The sequence below is a fragment of the Oryzias latipes genome, chromosome 21, assembly GCF_002234675.1.
Source record: "Oryzias latipes chromosome 21, ASM223467v1".
In the NCBI taxonomy this organism is placed as follows: Eukaryota; Metazoa; Chordata; class Actinopteri; order Beloniformes; family Adrianichthyidae; genus Oryzias; species Oryzias latipes.
In genome coordinates this window covers 16,421,172-16,443,836 of record NC_019879.2, presented here as the reverse complement: position 1 = coordinate 16,443,836, position 22,665 = coordinate 16,421,172, and the positions used below count along the sequence as shown (strand labels likewise).

The 22,665-nt window shown below is 38.3% G+C and overlaps 3 protein-coding genes across 3 annotated transcripts; 2 read left to right on the top strand and 1 right to left on the bottom strand.

Annotated features, from left to right (window-relative positions):
* Positions 1 to 52: 52 nt before the first annotated feature.
* Positions 53 to 3,242, top strand: ybey (ybeY metallopeptidase (putative)). The gene is made up of 4 exons (XM_004081669.4): positions 53 to 641; positions 755 to 886; positions 1,000 to 1,068; positions 2,948 to 3,242. The coding sequence occupies exons 1-4, from the start codon at positions 432 to 434 to the stop codon at positions 3,038 to 3,040; spliced, it is 504 nt and encodes a 167-aa protein (XP_004081717.1). The 5' UTR covers positions 53 to 431; the 3' UTR covers positions 3,041 to 3,242.
* usp37 (ubiquitin specific peptidase 37) lies at positions 3,205 to 15,469 on the bottom strand. The gene is made up of 24 exons (XM_023951157.1): positions 15,323 to 15,469; positions 14,245 to 14,450; positions 13,293 to 13,443; positions 12,747 to 12,835; positions 11,799 to 11,914; positions 11,637 to 11,714; positions 11,434 to 11,522; positions 11,159 to 11,252; positions 10,838 to 10,993; positions 10,600 to 10,731; positions 10,377 to 10,500; positions 8,970 to 9,205; positions 8,741 to 8,858; positions 8,536 to 8,615; positions 8,268 to 8,432; positions 7,801 to 7,854; positions 7,318 to 7,465; positions 7,030 to 7,246; positions 6,761 to 6,927; positions 6,386 to 6,446; positions 5,904 to 6,019; positions 5,420 to 5,489; positions 4,848 to 4,986; positions 3,205 to 4,732 (listed from the first exon to the last, which is right to left on the bottom strand). The coding sequence occupies exons 2-24, from the start codon at positions 14,416 to 14,418 to the stop codon at positions 4,645 to 4,647; spliced, it is 2,862 nt and encodes a 953-aa protein (XP_023806925.1). The 5' UTR covers positions 14,419 to 14,450; positions 15,323 to 15,469; the 3' UTR covers positions 3,205 to 4,644.
* Positions 15,470 to 15,536: 67 nt separating this feature from the next.
* cnot9 (CCR4-NOT transcription complex subunit 9) lies at positions 15,537 to 22,605 on the top strand. The gene is made up of 8 exons (XM_004081668.2): positions 15,537 to 15,914; positions 16,387 to 16,572; positions 16,717 to 16,832; positions 17,260 to 17,369; positions 17,497 to 17,606; positions 17,799 to 17,897; positions 21,328 to 21,419; positions 21,869 to 22,605. Exons 1-8 carry the CDS (start codon positions 15,897 to 15,899, stop codon positions 22,035 to 22,037), a joined length of 900 nt encoding a protein of 299 aa, XP_004081716.1. The 5' UTR covers positions 15,537 to 15,896; the 3' UTR covers positions 22,038 to 22,605.
* The last annotated feature ends 60 nt before the right edge of the window (positions 22,606 to 22,665 follow it).

The following is a 22,665-nucleotide window of genomic DNA, read 5'->3' as shown; positions in this document are numbered from 1 at the left end:
AACAATGCACCGGGCCGACGAACAATCTCGTCCGTGCTTAACCTAAACTAGCGTTCCGCGTACTTTCAATTTACTCGAAGATGTGTTAAACAAGCAGTACATTAATTCAATCATACATTTATGGACTTCGATTTTTTTAAATTAAGTTTTGAAACATATTTTAGTCAAACGAAGGCGTGTTTTGGTGTACTTTTAAGAATAGTGTCACCTTGAATTCTACCGGCCAGGAATGAATGAACGTCATCACCAGAAGCTAACGTTGACTGTAAAGTGGCGAGCTGTGTGCCGATTCATAAGTAATTATTGCAGTTTACTATTATATAGTTCTCGTAATTGTTTAGTGTCACATGTGGCGTTGAGACTTTAGCTTTTATCCATGTGTCGAGACTGTTTCGAGCGCAACGTTATCTATTTACTCTTCATATTTTAAAATGGGAGTCGTGCTGCGGAATCTCCAGAAAATAGTTCCTATTCGCCGCGCGAGACTGCGCAGGGATGTTAATACCCTGAGACACATTCTCGGTATTCAGAAATTCGATTTAGGTGTTATTTGCGTGGACAATCGCAGAATTCAGCAAATTAATCACATTTACAGAAAGAAGAACATGCCTACAGACGTCCTCTCATTTCCCTTCTACGAGGTAAAACAGTGCACGTGAAGATATATGCCTCCAACAGTCATACACGTACAGACTGTGGTTGTTGGTTCTTCTTAGATTTTTTTTTAATAAGTTATCTGTGTATGTTTTTTAAGGATCTGCGACCGGGGAAGCTTCCTTGCACACTCCACAGAGATGAGCTGAACCTCGGAGACATCTTTCTTGGCGTTGAGTTTGTGATGAAGAGATGTCAGGAGGAATCAGTGGATCTTCACGATGCTCTAACTGTGAGCTTTTGTATGCTGGGTCTATAAAACTTAATCGCACAGAAAATCATATTTAAAATTTCAGCTAGCCATCAATCTTTTTTGCAAACAGTTGCTCAATGTTCTTGTTTCAGATCGTCACTGCACATGGGATCTGTCACCTGTTGGGCTACAGACATGAGACAGAGGAAGAATGGACTGAGGTTTGTTTCCATTAAAACACCAAATCAGTCATTATGAAGGACCAGGCTGGGTTTTAAAATAGTGAAATTGTTTTTTGATGAGCAGTAATACATTGTTATATCAATTTCTGACGCAAAATATGATGCAAAGTGTTTTCTCATTTCACATTAAGTTGTGTTTAATATAGAAGTCAGGTTTATTAATATATTAGCACTATTAACAAATATTGTGAAGTCCAGAAGCTTTATTTAATGGAATTCTAAAAGAGGAACTAAATCAAGTAAGGCTTTTCAATTCCTGTACCACACTTTGTTTCACTTATTTTTTTAAACTAAAAAAAGTATCTTTGAGTTTTGCATTGTATTACATGTCTTTTTTTGGATTGTATCCTATCTGGTTTTGTTTTAAACAGTCCCCCCCCCCCCCCCCCCCCACTGTTTTTACTAATTTAATTGTAAACTGTCCTAGAGTGTGTAAAAGGCAGCTTATAAGAAATTCTATATTATTACTTCTGTAAGTTCATGTCTGTGGTGAAATTTAAAACATTTATGGGGGGTCAGAAGAGCAGCAGAGTGGAAGGCCATTACAAATAAAGGATCAGAAATACATATTTCAAACTGTTTAAAATTATGATTCATATTAAAACAGCATTTCTTTTAGTTGTTCTATTACTAATGTAAGTCAGTAGGAAAAAAAAAAAAATGCGCCGAACTTTTTGAAAGATACACTGTATTATGAAAAGTATTTGCTCACCCATCCAATTGATCAGGTGTCCTAATCACCTGCATGGCCTGGCCACTGGTGTATAAAATCAAGCCCTCAGGCATACAGACTGTTTCTAAAAACATTTCCGAAAGAATGGGCCGCTCCCAGGAGCTCAGTGACTTCCAGCGTGGAACTGTCATAGGATGCCACCTGTGCAACAAATCCAGTGGGGAAATTTCCTCACTCCTAAATATTCCACAGTCAACTGTCAGCTTTATAAGAACAAAATGGAAGAGTTTGGGAACAACAGCAACTCAGCCATGAAGTGGTAGATCATGCAAATTGACAGAGAGGGGTCAGCGGATGCTGAAGTATATAGTGCAACGAGGTCGCCATATTTTTTCACAGTCAATTGCTACAGAGCTCCAAACTTCATGTGACCTTTAGAGTAGCCCAAGTTCAGCAGAGAGCTTCATGGGATGGGTTTCCATGGCCGAGCAGCTGCCTCCAAGCCACACATCACCAAATGCAGGGAAAACTGTTCGATGCAGTGGTGTAAAGAATGCCACCACTGGACTCTAGAGCAGTGGAGACACGTTCTCTGGGATGATGAATCATGCTTTTCCATCTGGTAATCTGATGGCCGAGTCTGGGTTTGGAGGTTGCCAGGAGAACTGTACAATTTGGACTGCAGTGTGCCAAGTTTTGAAATTTGGTGGAAGAGGAATTATGGTGTGGGCTTGTTTTTCAGGACTTGGGGTCGGCCCCTTAGTTCCAGAGAAAGAAACTCTGAATGCTTCAGGATACCAAAACATTTTGGACAATTCAATGCTCAATGCAACCTTGTGGGAACATTTCAGAGGGGGGCCTTTCCTCTTCCAACATGACTGTGCACCAGTGCCTACAGCAAGACATGGATGACAAAGTCTGGAGTGGATGAGCTTTGGCCTGCACAGAGTCCTGACCTGAATCATATCATGTATATTAGGTGACTTATGGCAGAGTATTTTTTAGAATACATTTGTAGATACTTTTTAGTATTTTTTTTTTAAATAATGACCACATATGTAAATAAACCCCACTTTTTTTAAACAAAGTTTTCCCCCCATCAGTCATGTTTCTAAAACTTACTTTAAGGAACTTCAATTAAAAGGTTTCCATGTGAATAGCTATAAAAATGGATTTTTCTTCCAGATGTTGCAGAAGGAAAGCTACATTTCAAGCGAGTACAGCAGACTCACAGGCCGCCAGCTGGAACCCCTGATGAGAAGACACGAAGACGGTTGACAGTGACCACAGTCCAACATCTTCACTATATTTCTGCGTTTTATTGTTCTCTCAAATTTTGGATCATTGCCTTATTCCCACAGGATTATATGTACTCTGAGGGCCTGGACTAACAGCATTCACACTGGACACAATCGTACAATGTAAAAATCAAACCAAAAATGTGTTTTGTCAATATTTTATTAAAAATCTGCTTAAAGAAGTCAGTTGTGTATGAAGGGTAGAAAAAGCATTTCATAGTGACTTCACAAATACATTTTAGCTTCCCTCTCTACATCGCATTGACGACAGGATGTTCAGGTGACAGAAATGGAGATCGGCGCTAAGGGAGGAGGGGAAATTGGTCACTAGCCATTTATATACTCAACAGGTCCTCATTATTAGCATTACGTACTTCCACAAAGTCAGCTAATAATGGTGTACGATTCCTCAATGACATACAGGACTGGATCATAAGCCACATTCACTCCAAACTGGTTTCAAACTCAGTTAGTTGTGCAAATTTGAAAGTGGGTTATTATTAATGCTGTTGAAATTGCGACATTTGACATTTTATGTATACGTTGTCAAAATAAGTAATACAGCGGCTGCTTAGTACTGGAACCAGTACAAGAATACTTTCCTGTATTCTAGAAGCACACATGCCTGACAGAAACTACTTCAACACCAAATCCTGGAGTTCTTGGTGTTAAATACTGTATAGTGACCCTAAAGGCGTGAATATGACATTTTAATATAAATAACTTCCCTGGTGGTTCTATTCTTGACTAGTATTTGCTTGTGGCTCATCTTGGTCTATTGAAGACAAACCCTACTCTGCAATTCAAAAAGATAAAAAGGAAAATCAGTCAACTATATATATTATATATATATAAGAACATCTGATTTGCACATTAAAGTCTGACAAACATTCAGAAACAAGCTTGTACACCTTTCAAAGTAAAGCTTGTACACATATTTATAAAAGTTTTCTTAGGAGGCACAAGGTTGAATCAAAACTTGGGGATCAACTGAGAAAAGCTCAGTAACTAATGTGGATTTCCGCTTGGACGTTTATAAATATGGAAAAGTCAGCCAGACACAGAATTCAGGTGGCAAGTGATGCATACGAAGCAGGGGGGGGGGGACCCATCCGCACCAAACAAAGCTAATCTGAACCGGCAGGTTTGTGCCGCAACACAAATATTGCACCAAATGTACTCGCTAAATACAGCAACCGCCTAAAACGATAACAGCTTATACTCCCAACATAGAATATATCTTTATTCAGGTTATATGTGAAATAAAGGATCTCAAAACAATTCACGCAGCACCAGTACCACGTGGTGAAGGATTTTTTTTATGTCGATTTAAAGAAGTGTGTTGAGAAACAAAAAACTTGAAAGAAAAGAAAAATTGGGCCCCAAAATCAGAGCTGAACGTAGATGAACTGAAACTTCAGCTGTGGCTTATAGCTTTAAAAAGAGTCTTTACAACGGACACCTGAAGCAAGATGAATGAAAAGCGAGCAGAGGAACAAAGAAAACACTTGACAGTGATAGGAGGATCAGTAGTATAGATGGTTGTTGGGGTTCTTCCACTAGGACCCAGCTTTGGAAGCCAGCTCACAGGGGCTGCAGGACATTCCTCACTGCCTCGGAGGCCCCACTGGCCCCGGATCGCTCCATCTCTGACAGCTGCTCAAACACATCTCTGAGGAGACAAAAGTCACAGACAAGGATTTGTCTCAAAGCCACCTCTGTTACACACACTTAATGTGTCGCAACATATCGTTTCAGGAAACTTGTGTCAACACACAAAAACTAACTTGTGCATGTAGAAAAAGATGTATCCACTGCGGTCCCGGTCTCGCTGGACCGCTGCTTCCTGTGTACGCGAGACATCCAGGTCGTTGTAGGTCAGCCATGACTGTTTCTTCATGTCGTAGACGTCACTGATGTAATGTCCTGGATACAAAGAAAAAAGTATTTGAACGAAGAAACAAGTGTGAAGTGAAACACGTGTACACAAGGATACATTTGAGGTGCCATGACTGGCAGGATGCTTTTTATAGGGAGGGCTTCAAACGACATACCACATGCTGTTTTGTTTGTTATGTCTTTTGGTTTTGTACAAAACTCCAAAAACATTGAAGTTGAAGTTTTTTCAAAGCTTTTCAGAAGTTGCACTTTTACGTTAAGAAGTTTGGTTAAACATTTGTGATTTTCACAGAAACAAGAAATGTAAAGTCACAGTGGTGCGAAAAAGAAAAAAGATTCCAAACCAGGCAAAGCAAACCAATCTTTTATACTCTAGAATAGCAAGATTTAAATGTGTTATTTTTTCCCTTTTCCATCTCTCTAGTGTTTGTAAATCAGAATTGATGAGGTAAAGACTCACCAGAGGAGGAGCTGCTGCCGATGTGGCTGACAACACTGATCAGTCTGTAAGAGTTGGCCAGGTCTCCAGTCTGTAAATGAAAGGATATAAAACGACAGTCTTTCAATTCAAATATGCCAGCACTCCCAGCAAATAAGTAAAAGATACACAAACGTCTCCAAACAGAGAAGTCAGTAATCAGGTCATTCAACAGCATCTCATACATGGAAATTTAGGGCTTTTGTAACTGAAAGTACAGCAGTAATATCAAATAAATGCTAAATATTTAATTATATTTGCGTTTCCCCAATTTAAAATCAAATATATTCACAAAATAATTTAATTTAAAACTAGAATACTAGTTTTAAACCCGTAAGAAGGTATAAATATTTAAAATGTGCAGTATATTGTTAGTGGTTGTTGTTAGTGGTTGATAGGTTGTGTAAACTTGTAAACTTTGTATGCAACAAAAGAGTTTTTTTAACACTTTAGCTCAGTGTCTAACCTCAGCGTTCCTCTTGAGGTTCTCTGCTTCAGCTTCAGTGTACTCCATGTCCAGCACATCCTCGTTTCCAGAATCTTCATCTGAACACAGCAGCTCAGGAAGAGAATTGTTAAACTCTGTAGGGGGAGAGAGAACATTAGCATTAATGTCGACTTTTAACAGAAATGGAAATGGCTTTCAGGAGTTTAGATCGTAAAATATGTTTGTTTTCCCAAGATGAAGAAGAAAAAGGGGTTTTATTTTCAGGCCTATGCATATAACCAAAATTTTAAAGAATGTAATTAAGATAAATGATCCATTTCAAGCGACTACCTTAGCAAATTCTTTCCATATTATTTAAAAAGAAAAACAACATTGTTAATGTTAATAACTGCTGCTCTTGAGGCAGGCCTGCCTTTAAGTACAGTGAAAAGAATGGCTGATGGGATTCCATAAAAATATCTGGGGGAAAAACCCACAAGTTTGAGTAAAAATGTTTATACCTTGCAAGCTGAGCTCAGTAGCCCTCTTCAGATCATCGTCTTCTCTCATCTCCTGGGCTTCCTGTTTGAGGGGAGGAACAACAAAGCAACAATAGAAGAAAACAAAATGTTAGTTACACTTCCCAACAAAATGATCTTTATGTCAACATGTTGGCAAATTGTCACCAAGAGGATTTAACTGCCTAGCAGGAGTTATTTTTAAACCGATGAATTCTTTCCAACAGCTGAATGTGTTCTCCACCATAGCTGTGAATGTCTGGTGGTTGCAGCAGTTTACATGATAATTCTCATGGAAATATTCCTGTTTCTTGTGGGGTAGGGCCCTTTTGTTCAGTATAATCGTTTAAAAAGGGTTCAAGAGTGTGTTGGTCTCACATGTTCCTGGAGACTCTGGGCCAAAGCCTGCTGCAGCTCCTGTTCTTCTCGCTCCTGATCCAGGTTATACTGCTGCACCCAGTCTAGCTCCCCTTGCTGCTGCACACTCTCTGGAGTCTGGTTCTCCTTGTTATCATCCATGGTCATGTCCAAGGAGCCCAGCACATCTACGCATCAAGAAAACATTTGGTTACCAAACATCTGGCAGTGAAAAAAACAAATCCGCTTTAAGTAATGTATACAAAGACACCCCATATTTGAAGGAATACCTGCAGACTGTTTAGTGTCCCCTTCAAGCTGATCTGTATGGTAAGTCAGGTCATTAATATCAGAGTCCCCAAACCCTGTATCTGGGCTGCTTGTTGGCTCATCCTCCAAAGGGGGCGGCGCAGAAAGCCCCGCCTCCTGACGGCTCATCTCCAGCACAGCAGCCAGCATTTCGTCATCATTTATGCCACTGAAGTCTCCCGATTCCATTGCCCCCCTCTGAAAACCATCATCTGTATCACATCACTAACATAGACAACACAGTAGGAACATGAGTAAAATCCACTCACCTCTTCTGGATGACTGTCTTGCTCGGACAAACAACTGCTTAGGCGTCGCTTGTGGCTTGTGCTCACCTTCCTGTTTAGCTCCTCCTCGCAGTCAGAGTCCAAGAGAACACAGGAGCTATTGGAAAAGGCAGCTTTTCCTCCAAATCTTCTGCAAAAAGGAACAAAAAGTTGCTACAAAGGAGCAGTATTTTTTTTTTTTACATATTTTAGCTCACTGGAAATGCTTTTTTTCCCCCTAATAGAATTGAAATTAACCCAACAATACTTGCACATTTTCTTTACCATTAAGAAAGGATGGCAAACATATGTTAGCATTGTAACATACCAGCTGGTCAATACAGTATTGTAAGACACATAGTTACCATATTTAATCAAACTGTTCATTTGGTTTAATTCTTGTTTCCTAAAGATACGCCTTTGTTTAATAGCAAAACACAGTGATTTATCGTGTTAAACTATATTGAACTTTTGTACAGAACTTACCGATGAGGTGCTGTAGAAGAGTTAACCAGCGATGACGTCTTGACTGTTCTGGACCTTTTAAGAAAAATAGGTAAATGTTGCTTACACACATACATTATAAGCTGGTGATACAGTGTCTGTCACTTTTTGGTAAATGATTACGAAAAAGCAATGAGCAAAATTATAATATGAAATCACCTTCATCCCACCTTATGTTTAGCTTCTCAGTTAGCTTAGTCGATCTTGTTTGTGATTTTGTGTTTAGTGTGGACTGACATGAATCAATAATTGTGTTAATGCAAACACTGAAACATTGTGATGGTCAGATTTGCTGTATTTGAACTTCCACAAGGAACCTACATTAATAGGTGAATAAAGAGCCTAATCACTGTGAACACATTAAGTTGGCCATTTCTGTTGCTTAGATTAAAAGAATTTAAAATAAAAAATATCAGCAATTAGTAACAAAGATTGTCTTCTTGTCTTACACAGAAGCTGGGAAGCTCCAGCCAAGACTGACAGGAGGTCTTGTGGATTCAGTGCAATGGGACAGTAGGGTCAGGTATCGCGGGATCACCACTTGCTGGCCCAGTTTGCTGTTCAGGGACAGCTGGGCGTTAAAACTGTACCGTTTCAGGTGTAGGATGAGCACCCTGTGGGGAGAGAATGCACTTCAGAGTGTTTCAACTCAAAGATGACCTATAAATTGACCTCGAAGTGCTGTGGGTGTGCGTGTTATTGTGTACGAGCAGATACCTGGGTAATTTGCTGAATTTATGTGCCACAGTTGCTGCTTTCCCATTGCACTTTTCACACGAATATTCAATTTCCTCCATCTGCAAATACAAAACACCTTTAAGTAAACATGTATATGCTGCAGGACTTTGTTTTGAAATGTTTGTTTAAACTAAATAACTGAGTTCAATCTATATTATATTCTGGACACAGATAAAAGTCTTACCCTAAAAAAGAGATCCAGCGAGTCTTGAATAGAGCGAAGTGGGATGGTCTTCTTTCGGCGTGGCAGGTCGATGGATAAGTCATTGAATTGTTCGCGTTTGGTTACCACCTCGCCGCAGCTGCAACACAGAACAGGCATCACAGCTCGCATCTTTACCAAAAACACTGCTTCCAGAGCCCCGTGAGGACACAGGACTGATGAGTAAACCCAAAGAGGGGACAGGCCTCACCCTTTGCATGTGATTGTGTGCTGCACCTCAAATTCCATGTTGGCCACAACCGGGCAAGTGAAGATGTGTGAGGTGTCAGCTTCTTCTGCGGGCTCTGCCTTGACTGCCGTCGATTCCTGACCCAGTTCGGATGCTGCTGAAGCGGGCGGCGCTGCACCATTTGACCAGCTCTTGCTGATTTTCTCCACGTCATCTTTTAACTGGTCGAGACACTGACTCAGAAACTCGTGTGCATCCTAGAGAACATGTAACACACGTGAATAAAGAACTAGGATAGATTTGAAAACATGAAATGAATACACTTGAGGTCTGTTAAGCTAAAATATATATTCAATCAGGTTTTTTATTATTTGGTTTTAAAAATTCACTAAGAAAAATGTAAGTTCCATTTTTTATTTCTTGGTTGTATAATTTAATGTGCGTCTCATTCCATCATAAACATTCTTTTTCTTTTAAATCGACATTCTTTTGCAGTACGTTTGATACAGACCCTGAATAACACCCATCTTATAAATCCATATTAAGATTTTAATAGATTATTAAATAATTATTAAAATAGATTTTAATAGATTATTAAATAATTATTAAAATAGATTTTAATAATTATACTATTATATAATAATAATAATAATAATAATAATAATAATAATGGATTGGATTTTTCTGCGCTTTTCCAGACGCTCAAAGCATTGTGTCCATTATTCATTCACTCCTCATTCATACTTGGTGATGGTAAGCTACAGTTGTAGCCACAGCTGCCCTGGGGCAGACTGACAGAGGCGTGGCTGCCAGTTCGCGCCTACGACCTCTCTGACCATCACCGGGACATTCATGCACATTCACACACCAGTGGAGCCACACTGGAGGCAAGGAGGGTGAAGTGTCTTGCCCAAGGACACCACGACATTTGGCTGGTCGGAGCGGGGATCGAACCGCCGACCCTTCGATCATTGGACGATCAGAGGCTCAACCGCTTAAGCCACCGTCGCCCCGATTATCATTATATTTATAAATTTATTTTATATATATATATATATATATATATATATATATATATATATATATATATATATATATATATATATATATATATATATATATATATATATATAATTATATTTATAAATTATTAAATATAATAATTCACCAAGGTCACCAAAATACACACTATACAAGACAGTAAAACTAGTTATTTATTCATACATTTCTATTTTAAACACCTCCAATATTTAATAAGTTAAGCTATTAAGGAAAAGAAAAAAAAAAATCACTATTATAAGCTAAATGTTGGCAAAAAAACAAAACACAATGACTGCAGTTAACATGATTTTGCTCTAAACTGTTAAACCCTCTTTTTTTTTTAAACAAAGTTGGCAAATGGTTTGAATTTCATGAAAAGAATCTTACGTTCTGCATGTTTCCAGAGAAACGCTCAGCCGTGGAGGAAATGGCGTTCTTCACTTTCCTCAACAAGTCCTTTTTAGTCTCTGGACAGCCTACATCTTTCTTAATCATAAGGTGCGCAAAACGCCTGCAGGGAGTAGAAATTCAACTGAGTCAAAAACCTTCACTATGAAATAGGACCAAAAACTCAATCATTATACATTTATAACTGTACTGTGAAGAGTACCTTAGCAATGCATTTATTGGCAAGTTCTTCCAAAAGGTGCTTTGCTTGAGCAGGTCATTAGAAAAAGAGGGGAGGCTGAAGAGGGACTGCAGTATGGCATTCATGTAACAGGTATTTCCAAGGTTAGAAAATCTGTAATGTTAAAAACACATTTGTGGTAAATGTAGTTTTTATTGATATTAAAAAATGAATATTTTTTATTTGAGCCTTTAGTGGAAATCATCGATTTAACACTTACCCTTGCAAGGGTGGCTGAGGTTGGGCTAAGGCAGATGGCCTCTGTTTGTTCCAGCCACCGTACTCCAGAGAGGGTCGCACCTTCTTAAAGGGAGTGGAGTGGTTAGGGAGAATGAGACTCCTCTTGGCTGGGGTGGTCTGAGAAGTACTGACAGGCCTATCAATGATAAAATCGAAAGTGTTGGTTCAACTTGTGCTTCAACAGGAACTTCATAAACTGTTTTGTGAGTGATTTCACAACATCACATTTAAATGTGAGTTTTGGTTTCAATACAGAGCAACACTGATTAGAAAGCATATGAGTGAATCGACAGATGTTCACCTGTCCACAAAGGAGTGGCTCTGACTGTAGTCTTTGGTTACAGATCTGCTGCCATAGAACGAGGTTGGCTGAAGCGGAGATGCAGCCAAAGGGCCTACAAGAGTCACAGCACAAAAAAAGATGGATGTTAAAAAAAACCTAATCAAATCTTTACATTACTGATAGTTGACATGAATTCCTTCTATTACTTTCAAATAAATAGAGAAGACACTACAAGACAGCCATCTTTATAAAACACATGAAGTCTTTAGTGATCCGTGGACATGGCAGTTTACCTGCGCTCCTGTTCTCCTCTGAAAGTTTGAGCTTTTCCTTGCAGCTCAGAAGAAACTTCCTGGGTGTTTCTGAAGTTGCCTTGTTGTTGCTACAAATGTGTGGGGGGAAAATCTAAATGATTCTGGATTGTAGAAACTCAGACTTCTAAAAGGACAATGATTCTGAGGATTGTGTCAGTTGCAACACACACTACTGGGCTCACCTGGAGGAGTCATTTTCCTTGGGGTAGTCTTCATTAAGGTCACTTTCAGAAGTGAGGAGTCTCTTTCTTTTCTCACCTCTGAAACAAAAAGTCACAACATTTTTCCAAACCAAATAAATGGAAAAAAAAAATGTAGAACCACGTGATAAAAGTCGATCACACCTGTTTTCCAGCAGTCCAATGCGTGTTGGAGTGGCAGCTGCCCTGCTAGGGCTGCTCAGAGGCTTTCTTGGTGTTGTATCTTCCCGGCCCTCTATACTCTGTCGCCTTGGTGTTGTCTAAAACAATTTTGGCTGAAATGCTGAGTCTGCATTATTATTTAATCCTCAACTTTAGGCCTGCACAATATACCGCAAATTTATCGTTATCGCGACATCAAGCTGTGCAATATGCATACCGCAAAAGACGGCGAAAATCGCAATAAACGGTTACCTCAAATGTGCAAAAACAAACTCATGGCAGCCTGAAATAGTGAACAAATGAAATTAATCCCTTTATGCATTTAACCAATCGGAAGGACCCGTTTACCTTGTTGATCAATCAGATGGAGCCCTTTTATGTTTGATGTTTGCCTCCTACGTCGACCAGGGTCATTTGGAGTATCATTTTTAAACTGTTGCAGTGAAATGTAAATGATGTTTTTGGTTGTTTGGCTATTTGTTTATATACCGCAAATTATATCGTTATCGCGATATTAATCACCAATATTGCATATCGCGAGTTTTCCTCATATCGTGCAGCCCTACTCAACTTGTATAAGAGAACTGGACGAGGGAGTGTGGCGTCACTCATAGAAAACTCTGCCAACTCTGTCGCCATTTTTGCACCACCATTTGTAGCCAGACAAGGTCAGTAAGCAGGGATTGGGCAGAATCGGTCTAAATCAATCTGTCTATAGCAACTGCTGTCACCAATCAGGAGTGAGATTATTAGAAGTCCACACCCCTTCCACTGAAAGTGGACTTGGGAGACTCTGTCAAGTGTTAATTTTGAACATTCAAGGTGGGGGCCTGCAGGTACTTCCTGTTTGGAATTTGAAGGGCGGAGGGGTCACTCAGTCCAGTTCTATTATACATTCAGTGTCATCAAAGTCAAAGTTGCTTTGCTCACCTGTCTCTCTCCTGATACGTTGGTCTCATTTTTCATAGAGCGGTTGCCAAGTACGCTTAGGTTTGCACTTCCATAGGAGGACTTTAAAACTACATGAAGAGATAGAAAAGATGAGAACAAAAATGATAATAAAATCAGTTACTTAAAGAATAAAGGTTTTCTGCAAAAATGCACCGAAGACACAATAGCATATTGATTACATTTAATTTTTATGACTGATTTGCAACTGGTTTTTATTCAGCAATGATGGCTTAAAAAAGTACAGAACAACTTTCTACTTGGAAAACATAACTAAATATATATTCATATTCAAACAAAAATGTTTTTGGCATGGACATTTTTAAAAAGTGGACCAAACCTTTCTGAATTTTGAACTTGTGAATCTAAATAAAATAAGATTGAGTATTTTAGCAGTTATACAGTTCTTGGAAAAATAAAAAGGGGTTTTGACAGACAAATTAAATTTCAATCTAGGCAGTCAATAATTTAAGGAATATTTTACATAAAGTTTTTGTTGGGTTAAAAAAAGAGAAGTAGTGTAATTACCAGATTTTCCCTGTTTCAGTTTTTCCAGATACTCCTTTGTCCTCTGAACCAATGGCTGAGGCATCTTATCCAAGTAAATGACAACATTGTCCTTCAGAGTCAACATGATCCGATTTGGATTCTGAGAAATGCTTTTCACATTATGGTTCAGCTGAAAAAAACAATACACTCTTTAAAAAAAACACATGTAAGAGATAGACACCAAAGCACTTCAAAAACAATGTTAACTTTTCATCTGCTGATTTCCTTTTTAACAGATAGCATATTTATGTCAGTATCACCTGATTAACATAGAAAGGGTTAAAGCGATGTCGATAAAACAACTCAGAAAAGTTATATTTTACTTCTGCTTTTCTACAACACTAAAGGCTCTGTGAAAGAGAATTATGTTTTACATATGTTTATTATAAAATAACATAAAACTGAATTACATTACAGCACAAGCTGATTCCTCACACAGGGGTGAATATTTTGATTTGTTACACAACAAAATTACAAAATATTAGAAATTTTACTTTTAAGCAATTAAAGTTGAGGGCTTGGTACTTTCAACTGTGAACTTTATATTTTTACAAGTGTTCAACAAAATAAAGGCTCAGGACTTTCCTATAGTGAAACTACATTGTTTTAAAGATGTAAATGATGTGCTAAATTAGTTTTAGGTTTTGTATCAGATCTTTGCTGATGTGAAAATACACCCCTTAGTGGCAGTAAGTAAACAAGCAAGGTGTTCACCTGAATTTACGGAAATTTAACTTCCTCCAGCAACATATGATGTGCTTGAAATTTTTAATTGAGATAAAATAATAGGTGTAGTTCTATCCAAAATGGAATAAATTACACTAATTTAAAAAAATGTCTAAGTAGGGATGACAGAAACATCATGCCTAATGCTAAATATCTGTCACAACACCAACAAGCATACAGATAAAATACATTAAAGAGAAATTACCTGGAAAGTTTTGGCAGCGCCACCACAGCTGAACCTTAAACAGAGATTAACTCTGTTATCCTTTTCCAAAATTTCAAAGGTTCCCTCTTTCCACTTGGTGCCGCCCAGCTCAATGGTGTTAAAGCGAATCTTGACAGTGCTACCACTGGAGAGTTTGGGCACAAAAGTTGACATGGCTTGCTATCCTGATGGTCCACTTGTTAGGTCTGAATTTAAGATGTACAAAAGAAATAAACATGTCAAGAAATAGTCACACGGGTAGCCTATAATGGCAAAAACAACCTCACTTTTATGACTGCTATTGCTATTTAACCAAATAAACAGTTTAAATGAATATTTTTACCATTGCTAAATGCCACATAACAAGAAGTTAGTATTTTTGTAACTAGTTTGCTATATTGTTTTTTTTACAGAACATGCAGCACCGACGTGCCATTCTGAAGATTATAAGTGATTTAATTTGTAGCCAACAATAACATTTGCTAAAAACTTGAAATGTGTTATTCAAAATTATAATAATAAATAAATAAAAGATACAGAAACAAAACTAATATGAGATATGTAGATACGTAGCCAACATGGCAAATGCGGTTTGAAGTAAAGGAAAAAGGTAGGACTTCATAATCCAAAGTGACAAGTTAGCATAACAGTACAATATGAATTACTGCACCACAAAAATCACAAAATATAACAAACTGCATATCCTGAACGGTCATTGAATTTTAGTTTTAAACATGTTTGTGTAGAGCCTGCATTTAAACAACAAACACTGACAACTCCAATGTTGCAGAGGAGAAGCAACACATTTTGAGCTGCGTTGTGATGCTCGTGGCGCGGCCAGAACCATAGATTCAAACGATATAAACAAAAATATCAGTCTATCAACGAACTAGTCGAATAACATGAATCTAATATTAAATGTGAAGCATGCAGTGGCGTTTTTGTTTCTTTAACAGACGCTTAATATGATGGAAGAGGCCCACATTAGCAACACTGGTTCCTAAGCTAGCGGGAGCTAGCTAACACAGTAATTTGGTGATGAAAACAACCACATTCAGTGCCATCGTCATTTCATTACCTGTCTAGGATCACGGTGGTGGTTCCAAACCTATAGAATGTGGACTTGACTTCGCAGATCCTTCGAGAGCATAAAAAAGGTTTTGCCGGCATTCACCTGCTGTTCTGTATGTTTGCTGCAAGTAGAGCAGCACACTACGCCTCACAGCAACGGGCGATGATGGCGGGAATGGGAACATTTACAACGGAAATGATGAACGAGATTGCGCTCCGTTCTCCTCTCGCGATATCTGAGACGTTGTTTGTAGCGAAGTTGTCCCTGCCGAGGAAAAAAAATCAAACGCGAGATTGAAAAAAATGCCAGTGTAAACTTGGTTTATTGATACTATAACGACAATAATTTCTTTTTGTGCTTCTGTAGTTCTCAGTGTTGGGATTTCGATTGAAGTTATGTGAAGTTACGCATGTTGTGGATCCCATTTGTTAGAGCACCTAGCAACTAGCTAAGCTAGCAGTTCGTAAGCATATGTCCATGGTTCTTACGGTGAGATTTCAGGGTCGAGTATTGCGAAGAGGTGCAAACTGACGAACTTTCTATTAAAAGAGTATTTTGAGATCCCGAAAAGCTTTCCAAAATGTTGGCAACGGGAGCGGTGAGTATCAAACTATTGCATCGCTCTCACGGTGACGTTCCCTCCAATTTCGCCTAAGTACATCGAAAATCTTTTTTTTCCTCCCAAATTTCAGCTTTCTTTATTGAATTAATTTTAAAGCAGAACTTCTCTTTGCAGTTTTCAAAGAAAGACTGCATAATATTAATGAAAGCCTCGTACAAATGTAGTACAGTATGGTTTTGGTATACATGTATTGCAGTTGGCAAATCATGAGACGTTTTTGTAGTTAAATTGACAAATAATTTGATTTTGCCCCAATTTGTCATAGCAGACATTTAACAAATTTACACGCTGTCATTTCCTCTTCATGATTTGGGTTTGCAGAAGGGGGAAATTAAACGTAGGTTACATATATCTTAATTAGCGTAATGTTTTTGTTCTTGAGTGTTTCGTTTGTTTGCTTGTTTAAAGAATTGATTGCGAATGGATTGATATTTTCTTCCTATCAAAGGCTGTAACCAACGTCACAGCCCTGGCCCAAGTAGACCGTGAGAAGATTTACCAGTGGATCAATGAGTTGTCCAGTCCAGAGACTAGAGAGAATGCTTTGCTGGAGCTCAGCAAGAAGCGAGAATCCGTGCCAGACTTGGCCCCAATGCTCTGGCATTCATGTGGCACCATTGCTGCCCTGTTGCAGGTATTGGTCCACCTGTTCATTTGACACAGGTCATCCCATTGGGACTGTTTGTGCATCTGTGCCTCTTGTATGGTCTTTATTTTTGTAGTGGTGTTAAACAACTCCTTTTGTTAATTAAATTGTCCTCCTTTTTTTTTTTTTCAGGAAATAGTAAACATCTATCCGTCTATTAACCCACCAACCCTTACAGCCCACCAGTCAAATAGAGTGTGTAATGCCCTGGCACTTTTGCAGTGTGTTGCCTCACATCCAGAGACACGGTAACAAGATAGTTATTGTTACTGAAAAATCAGATTTTTATTTTTTATTTTTAGTAATTCTAATAATTAACTGCTCTTATAATGTTTTAAAGGGGTAACAGACCACAATCTGTTTTATTTATTTGTTTATTATTTGTTTAAAAAGTAACAGTCATCAGTCACTTTTAATACATACATCATACAGAATAGTGGATTTTTCCAGCATTTAGCCTTTGCAGATCTTCAGTTTAAAGCGGTTAAAAGATAATAAATATAGTATTTTCATTTTTATTAAGGCCATGGTCTAAATAAATTGTTTAATATTAAGGTTTTGTTATGTAATTCCTCAATTCACTATAATTTAAAAAAAAAAACGAACTTATTTCCATTTGCAAGGTTTAATGTGTTACATTGATTAATATGATTTTATTTGTTTTGTCCACACCAGGTCAGCATTTCTAGCTGCCCATATTCCTCTTTTCCTTTACCCTTTTCTGCACACTGTGAGTAAAACGCGTCCATTTGAGTACCTGCGACTTACCAGTCTAGGAGTCATAGGTAATTTCTCCTGCTGAGATCATGTTTTTGTTGATTTTACTTTTAATTTAAAAAGTCTTCTCTTTTAGGTATTGCTCTGATAATTCTGTTTATGTCAGATCTTGATTTGTTTGTGTGTTCTTGACAGGTGCATTGGTGAAAACCGATGAACAAGAAGTGATAAACTTCCTTCTTACTACGGAAATCATCCCACTCTGTCTTCGCATCATGGAATCTGGAAGTGAACTCTCCAAGACGGTAATTACCAATGAAATCAAAAGCAGTTTTTATCAAGCAGGAAGAAAAAAATGGATTTTGGAGTCAAACATTCAAAATATGTGTTAACAGATTTGGGTTTTGGTTTTCTAAAACCTACTCTCATGCATTTATCTATGGTATGAATTTAACTCATGTTTCTACCATTGACTATAATTCTTTTTTTTTTATCAGGTTGCTACTTTCATACTGCAAAAGATCCTGCTGGATGACACTGGGTTGGCTTACATATGTCAGACTTATGAACGTTTTTCCCATGTCGCCATGATTCTTGTAAGTATTTTAGGATTTTTGTGTTGTGCACCTATAGCATTGTTGTGATAAAGATGTACAGTCAAGACCATAAATATTTGGACAGAGACACGTTTTTTCTAACGTGTCTCTCAGATCAACTCAGATGCCATTGAAGTGCAGACTTTCAGCCTTGGTTGAACAAAAAGATTGTATAAAAATGTGAAAAACTAAAGCATTTTTTAAACACAATCCCTTCATTTCTTGGGCTCCTAAGTAATTGGACAAATTAAATAACTGAAAACAAAATGGTCATTACTAATATTTGGTGGAAAACCCTTTGTTGGCAATGACAGCCTGAGCTGACCTCTCTTGATGAGAGACTGGCGGTAATAATTGGGGAATCCCTTTTAAGTGGTGTGGTGACTGAGGCGCAGGGGGAACACCGACGCGCCAGATGCACCGGGTGACATACCCCCAAAAGCCCGCAGAGGTCCAACAGGACAGCTCGAGGATTTTTTTTTTTTTTTTTTTTTTTTTTTTTTTTTTTTTTTTTAGATTTCCAAAATTTTTCATCCAACCCACAAGAATGAGTTTCTTGCAACAGAAAAATATTTCCGCCAGTTCTTCTAAGAAAAAGAAATAATGCTTTTCTCTTGGTTGTATCACGTAGTCCCCTAACATTTAAAGAAATTATTTTTAAAGAGTTAAACTTAAAATCAGTCATAGCTCATAGAACACAGAACTTGAAAATAAGAACAAATAACAATTCTATACCAACTTACCTAGCTTTAGGGATAAGTTGGAAACAAAAACTTGTTGAAAGTTTGACATGCCTTCATAAGGTAAATTCTAAGCCAACAAATGACTGTTGCAAAGGGAATATTTCTTAATTACCGACCTTTACAGTTACATCAATCAGTTTTTTAGATTTTCAGCTGAAACTCTCTTTCCATCGATGATGGCATCCTGTCCTCTCCAGGTGGCTTTCTTTCCTTCTTTCCGAGCTTTTTCCACCAACGGCCAGATCTTTCCTCTGTTCTGCCTTTCACGGAAGGTTAAATCTTCGGCGATGCGAAGCTTCTTTTCCTTCATGACTGCAGCATCCTTTGACGCCTCCAGATTTTCTGCCTGAAGACTCGCAATGTGAATTGAATGATGACTGGTCGAGGCCTGCTTTCATCTTTACGCTGTCCCACGCGATGCACTGTGTCAATCAGAAAGCCAAATTTCTGCCTTTCTTCTGGAGCTATCTGGGCAAAAACCTCAAAAACTTTTCCTCTTGTTTCCTCCGTTGTTTCATTTGTGGATTAAGGAAGGTTGAACATCTTCAGATTCCACCTGCGACTGTACCGTTCCATCTCATCGGTCTTCATCTCCAGATCTGAAAATCTGTGATTCACCTCTTGCATCCTTTCCTCGCTTTTTTTAACCTGGTGATCCAAGCCTTCCACCACTTCTTTGATGGTTACAATATCTGCAGTGTTTCTGCAGATCTTTTCTTCAAGGGAAGCAAATCTGCCCGTTAATTCGCGAATTGCATGTAAAATATCAGCATTTGACACCTGTTCTTCTTTTTTTCCTGAACACTGTTTCTTTGACAGAGGACTTGAAGCAGGAGATTCAAGCAGCAGTGCACAAGCAGAACCTGCGCCCTCTTCATCTGTGTCCATTATCATGTTCCCTTGATTTTATCTCGTTTCGGCATGGCGTTAGCAATAGCTAGCTAGCAGTCGCAAATAGTGGTGGATTGAAAGATCTTCCCCAGCAGGAACTCCCAGAGCGAGTAAGTAATATTAAGTTCGTTTTTTTTTTCTTTATTTTTTTTTTTAAGCAAGCTCTCTTACCGGTAGTCAGTCAGTGTATTCATTTGTTGTCTTGTTACTAATAGACAGGGTTTGGCACGCAAACTTCTGCAGAGTTTAGAACACTGTATGCTCGCGGTCCGCCATCTTGCCGAACCGCCGGACAGCTCGAGGAAGTCGGAACCGGCTCATAAGCCACTCATCCTCGTTTGCCAGGAAGTCTTCTTGCTGTCTAAATATGCGTTCACTCCGAATTCTTCCATTTGCCACATCTTCTAAGAGCGCAAGATAAGCCATTGAGCGTCATTACGCATTGTGATGGGGCATTTTATTTCCATCCATTTAATTACATCTGACAAGCTACAGATGTCGGTAATAATCGACGTGGAAATGGGAAATTGATCAGCGCAAATGTAATTTCTTGTTGCTTTCTGAATGGTTGAGACATACGCTATACATTGTTTTATCAAAAATAAAACAAACTAAAGGCATATGCATGAATACCATAATTCCATAGCTTATGCCTTATGAAGAAATGTTTTAATATGAAAACAACTTTCACCAGTGGACAATTAATGTCTGTCTGTCTGTCTGTCTAATTGCACCAATATCTGCTCCGCCAGACGGACACATTAACGAGAATATCAGTTTTGTACATTATTTCGTTCTGTTAACTATATTGTTTATGAGGATGAATTGCACTACATGCCAATATTGTAGAACATATTTCACTTTTCTTTTTGCAAATATGTGTTCATTTGAATTTCTGTTGTAATTTTCGTTTGATTTTTTTGTTTGTTTCACTGCTGATCGATCAAACGGGTGTTCGTGTAGCTGTTAATTGTAAGACTTGCTTTGTGAAGTCTTCATGTTATTTCTGAGAGGCAGTATTGTCATTTTCACTTTCATGTGTTTCTTCCATCTGCCGACGGTGTCGCCGTTTCTCATTTCACCCGTTTTTGTGCGTACGCCTGGGTCAGAGCTTGCGTGAAGGACCGCACATTTTCCCGTCAAGTTTGCTTTTTATAAATCTCAATTATTGCGTAGAGAGTGGCGTACGCCTTCTTTTGTGCGTACGCAACGTTTATAAATGAGGCCCCAGGTCTTTTTGCGTTGCTGAGTTCACCAGTGCTTTCTGTCTTTCTCAGGATGTACCACACTGTTGATTTTGCCACTCCTAATACTGTAGCAATTTCTGGCATGTTTTTTTTCTGTTTTCTCAGCTTAATGATGGCTCTTTTCCCCTGCATGGAGAGCTCCTTTGACCGCATGTTGTCTGTTCACAGAAAAATCTTCCAAATGCAAGCATGAGTCCTCTAATCTTCTCCAGGCCTTTTATCGGCTTCACTCATAATGACATAACAAGGGAATTACCCACACCTGCCCATGCAATAGCATGGAAGTCAATTATCCAATTATTTACGAGCCCATGAAATGAAGGGATTGTGTTTAAAAAATGCTTTAGTTTTTCACATTTTTATGCAATCTTTTTGTTCAACCCATGGAATAAAAGCTGAAAGTCTGCACTTCAACGGCATCTAAGTTTTATTTAAAACTCACTGTGGTAATGTACAGAAACTAAATTATAAAGAATGTGTCTATCCAAATATTTACGGTCCTGACTGTATGCTACACACCACAATAATACGATCATTTTATCTGTGCAGGGCAAGATGGTGCTGCAGCTCTCCAAAGAGCCATCAGCTCGTCTGCTGAAACACGTTGTCCGCTGCTATCTTCGCCTCTCTGATAACCTAAGGTAAAACAGTCTCCGTGACTAAATTTGCCTTTTTTATTTATCCTAAAGTTCCTGGAAAACAACTATTTTGATTGCAAAAAAAAAAATAGAATTTGATCTGTGTTTTTTGCAACTATCATTACTTAATGTGTTTCTACTGGTTAAAAGTGCTGCAAAAACAAGCATATAGCAACTTACCGGTAAATGGGAATTCCACATAATGCCTTCAGATATTTCTTTCTTTCCTATTTTGGATGAAACATGCATTTTTGGGATAATGAAACTTGGAAAAGAAGGGTAACAGTTGTCTGAATTAATCAAAAGTGATAAAAGATTTACAATGATCAGCTTTTTTTTTTTTTAGAACTTTTAAAAATGCTGTATAAACAAATGTTTATTTTCTGATTGGCTGATATATGAGAAGTTACATATGTCCTACAGTGATTTGACATTTGGTTTTCTTTTCTCAGAGCCAGAGAGGCCCTTCGTCAGTGTCTACCAGACCAGTTAAAGGACAACACCTTTGCACAGGTGCTGAAGGACGACACCACCACCAAGCGCTGGCTCGCACAACTAGTGAAGAACTTGCAGGAAGGCCAAGTTACCGATGCTAGAGGCATCCCACTTGCTCCACAGTGATGGAGCTTCAATCCACAGTGAGGGGGTGTGGTTCCAATGGACACAAATGGACTCACTTGGTGTTTTTTGCCAAATTTGGTGCTAAAGCTATGCACTGGAGAGGCTTAAAATAAGAGATGTTTTTCTTTTGCTTTAGTTTGTTTTTCTAAAGATAGGGTTGTTGTCAAAACTGTACACTTTTATAAAAAACCTTAAAAATCTGATTTTCAAGCCTGACTCATTTGGACGCCTAGTACATTACTTCATTTTATATGAGCAACTGGCTCAAATATTGACTGAGACAAATTTCTTTCTTGCTACCCTTTTTTTGTCAAAGATGTTTGTGAAATGTTGAGGTACATTATGTTGCATTTAAGGGAAAACTTGCAACTTCAGCCCCGTTTCTGCTTTAAAATTTTCTGAAAGAAACAACATATGAAAGTTAGGAAACTACATCCAAGATTTTTCTCAAACAGCATTTTTCTGCAAGTCATCCTGAAAACTGTTCTTAAATCTGATGCTGGCGCTTTTTATTGTTACCACTCGATCTTTCTGTAACTTCCAATAAAAGCTGGTTTTGCTTCTAAAATGAGCATTTTAATTTGCATTAGTTCTATGATAATAGTGAGCAGGAAATCACAAATATTCT

Bases quoted from the DNA above. Each gene is read 5' to 3' on its own strand.
- cnot9 (XM_004081668.2), top strand. The intron at 16,573-16,716 runs GTATTGGTCCAC...TTTTTTTTTCAG, and splicing joins CCATTGCTGCCCTGTTGCAG to GAAATAGTAAACATCTATCC. The intron at 17,898-21,327 runs GTAAGTATTTTA...TTATCTGTGCAG, and splicing joins CCCATGTCGCCATGATTCTT to GGCAAGATGGTGCTGCAGCT.
- ybey (XM_004081669.4), top strand. From the start codon at position 432: ATGGGAGTCGTGCTGCGGAATCTCCAGAAAATAGTTCCTATTCGCCGC. The intron at 887-999 runs GTGAGCTTTTGT...TTCTTGTTTCAG, and splicing joins ATCTTCACGATGCTCTAACT to ATCGTCACTGCACATGGGAT. The intron at 1,069-2,947 runs GTTTGTTTCCAT...TTTTTCTTCCAG, and splicing joins CAGAGGAAGAATGGACTGAG to ATGTTGCAGAAGGAAAGCTA.
- usp37 (XM_023951157.1), bottom strand. From the start codon at position 14,418: ATGTCAACTTTTGTGCCCAAACTCTCCAGTGGTAGCACTGTCAAGATT. The intron at 10,732-10,837 runs GTAAGTGTTAAA...TTAACATTACAG, and splicing joins CCTCAGCCACCCTTGCAAGG to ATTTTCTAACCTTGGAAATA. The intron at 9,206-10,376 runs GTAAGATTCTTT...CATGTTCTCTAG, and splicing joins TCTCTGGAAACATGCAGAAC to GATGCACACGAGTTTCTGAG.